This window comes from Dermacentor silvarum, chromosome 3, assembly GCF_013339745.2.
Source record: "Dermacentor silvarum isolate Dsil-2018 chromosome 3, BIME_Dsil_1.4, whole genome shotgun sequence".
Lineage (NCBI taxonomy): Eukaryota > Metazoa > Arthropoda > Arachnida > Ixodida > Ixodidae > Dermacentor > Dermacentor silvarum.
The window spans coordinates 145,533,795-145,536,462 of NC_051156.1; the positions used below are offsets into that span (position 1 = coordinate 145,533,795).

The following is a 2,668-nucleotide window of genomic DNA, read 5'->3' on the forward strand; positions in this document are numbered from 1 at the left end:
TCGCCAAGCACAGGTTCTAGCTCACGACGCTGATTATAGCGGTCATGTGGTGGCCTCTGACGCAACATTTTTCTATCTCCCCAGTAGCTCACACGGGTCATTCGTTATTGCTTTTTTTTTTCAACTCCTACGACGCATAGCAACGATGCTCGGTCACCCTTCCCCGTTTACTTCTGCCACGATGTTCCTGACCCCTAAGCTGTAGCGCGGCCTAGTGTTAGAGCAAATCTCGTAATTTCATTATTGATCATTTCATCTCCAAAACTCCTCACTATAGCATCCTCGTCAAGGTTAGGGCGTGATACTTCATTGTGCTTCAACCAGCGCTCTGAGGTTTTATTCATTTACAGAGGCGAGAAGAATAACAAGATAACTTCAGAATCCACTTTTTCTTTGTTTCCTTATGCTACATTTTTTTGGGTAGAGGGCGCCGTGAAGGAAGAATTTCTTCGTATAAAAGTGCATCCGAACAGAGCTCATTCAGCAGTTGGCTCCACAGCAGCTCTGAAGTCACCATGGTAAGAAAGACTGCACTTTATATCCCTGACTAGCCGAGCACAGCTTGGAATTATCATTTCGGTAAAGAATGAATACAGAGGTATTGTTCGCAGAACGCTCTCATCTGGAGACATAATATGCGCAAACGTAGTCGTTATTTCAATTATTCATTAAGCATGATACCTAATTGTAAAGTAATAATAATATACATGTTTCTTTGTTTGTTAAGAAGGATTGTTTTCTTGCGTTTCGACGTATGCAAATATTAGGATAAACGCTGAAAAACATGTTAAAGCATTAAAACGATTCAACGCAAAAGTTAGACAACCTCTACCAATCTTTTTCTTAGGCTTAACTTCATTTCACGGAAAAACTACGGTCCTCACCAATTTATAGCTACAATGTTGTCACCAATTGCAGAATATCTTTAGACCATACTGGAAGATACGTCTTACAGTAGAAGAGAACGTTAACATTGTGCAAGGAAGAACGAGTGCATATCATCCCTATACTACATAAACCTGTTACTAAAATAGACATAACTCTCCAGATCCGTGCCTGCGTCCTCTTGGCTCTTGCCACCAGCGCTTTCGCTGGCTACACCGGCTACGGCCTTGGCCACGGCTACGGTCTTGGCTATGGCTACGGTGGTCTTGGATACGGCTATGGTCTCGGCTACGCCGGCTACGCTCCAGCTGTGCACACCGTCGCTCACGCTGCCCCAGCCGTCGCCACCGTCGCCCACGCTCCAGTCGCCGCCTACGCTGCTGCTCCAGTTGTTGCCGCTGCTCCAGCCGTGACCAGGGTTGCCGCCACCTACGCCGCTGCTCCAGCCGTCACCAGGGTTGCTGCCACCTACCACGCTCCAGCCGTTGCCACCTATGCTGCTGCTCCAGTTGCCGCCTACCATGCCGCCCCAGCTGTTGCCACGTATGCCGCTGCTCCAGCTTTCGCCAGCTACGCTGCTGCTCCAGCCGTGACCAAGGTTGCCACCGTGGCTCACGCTCCATTCGCCACCTACGCTGCTGCTCCAGCCGTCGCCACCTACGCTGCTGCCCCAGCTGTTGCCACCACCACCGTCCACCACGCCCCAGCTGTGGCCACTGTTGCCCACGCTGCCCCAGCTGTCGCTGCTTACCACGCCGCTCCAGTCTACAACTACGGTGTCGGAACCCTTGGTTACGGCGTTGGCCACTACGGCTACGGCCATGGTCTCCTCGGCTACGGTCTGAACTACGGCTATGGTCTTGGCTCTCCCTACCACTACGGTGCCCTTCTCCGCAAGAAGAAGTGTGAGTACAACTTTCAGTTCTTCTTGGATGTATATTCGTCTCAATTTAGTCAGTTTTCCTTTATTTTATTGCTCCTGTAAGACCAGTGTTGTATGGAGACAGTTGTGTTGTATTGTTGACGCCTAATTTGCGTGATTACCTGTTGCTCTATGGCAGACAATAACGGGTCCAGCAGAGGATAAAATAAAAACAAAAACAGGGATGCCATAGAACTTGAATGTTTGTGTGATTTTTGTCAGGGCGATTCCTAACAGCATCTTCTTTTCCTTTTGCTCTTTGTAGAGACCATCCAAGTGCAACTCATTTGAAGAACAAGACGAGAAGTTACAGTCATCGACTTCAAACTTGCGCCAGCTCCCATAATGGACGCAATGGAGAAATAAAATTGGTCTCCACACTAAGTCCAATTTTGTTTGGAATTCTTTTATTTGCGTTTCGCCATGTGAGTTGAAGCACACGCCAGGTGACAAGGCGCAATTTCACGAAGTAACTTTTGTTAGAAGATGATGAGAGTAAAGCTTTGTTGCAGGTTCTCATGGTCGAACAACTACTTTAAGTGTATTTCTGTGGGTACTGATGATCTTTTTTTTTTTTGTACAAGCAATGGGTTTGAGCTAGGATTGCTTTTTTTACACGTATAGCTTTACTCACAAAATATAAATAGGTACCTTCATTTCGTATTCAACAGTCTCCGAATACTTCATTTGTAGCTCGCAAATAGCTAGTTAAGATTTCATTAGTCCCCACGAGTAAAGTTTATGTTTAGTGCATTACTCTTTCTTGGGTACGTTTTTGATTAAGGTCTGATTAGAAATACACTTCCCGATAAATATACAAGAATTTGTTTCGCACTCCTTTGCTAAAAATGCAGGCGATAA

The 2,668-nt window shown here is 46.4% G+C and overlaps 1 protein-coding gene across 1 annotated transcript; it reads left to right on the forward strand.

Annotated features, from left to right (window-relative positions):
- The first annotated feature begins 491 nt into the window (after window positions 1–491).
- On the forward strand, window positions 492–2,153 carry LOC125944369 (cuticle protein 16.5-like). The gene is made up of 3 exons (XM_049664772.1): window positions 492–518; window positions 1,049–1,819; window positions 2,073–2,153. The coding sequence occupies exons 1-3, from the start codon at window positions 516–518 to the stop codon at window positions 2,151–2,153; spliced, it is 855 nt and encodes a 284-aa protein (XP_049520729.1). The 5' UTR covers window positions 492–515.
- Window positions 2,154–2,668: the final 515 nt, after the last annotated feature.

Excerpts from the sequence above, each read along its gene's own strand:
- LOC125944369 (XM_049664772.1), top strand. Across the intron at positions 1,820-2,072 it reads ACTTTCAGTTCTTCTTGGAT|AGACCATCCAAGTGCAACTC; the intron begins GTATATTCGTCT and ends TGCTCTTTGTAG.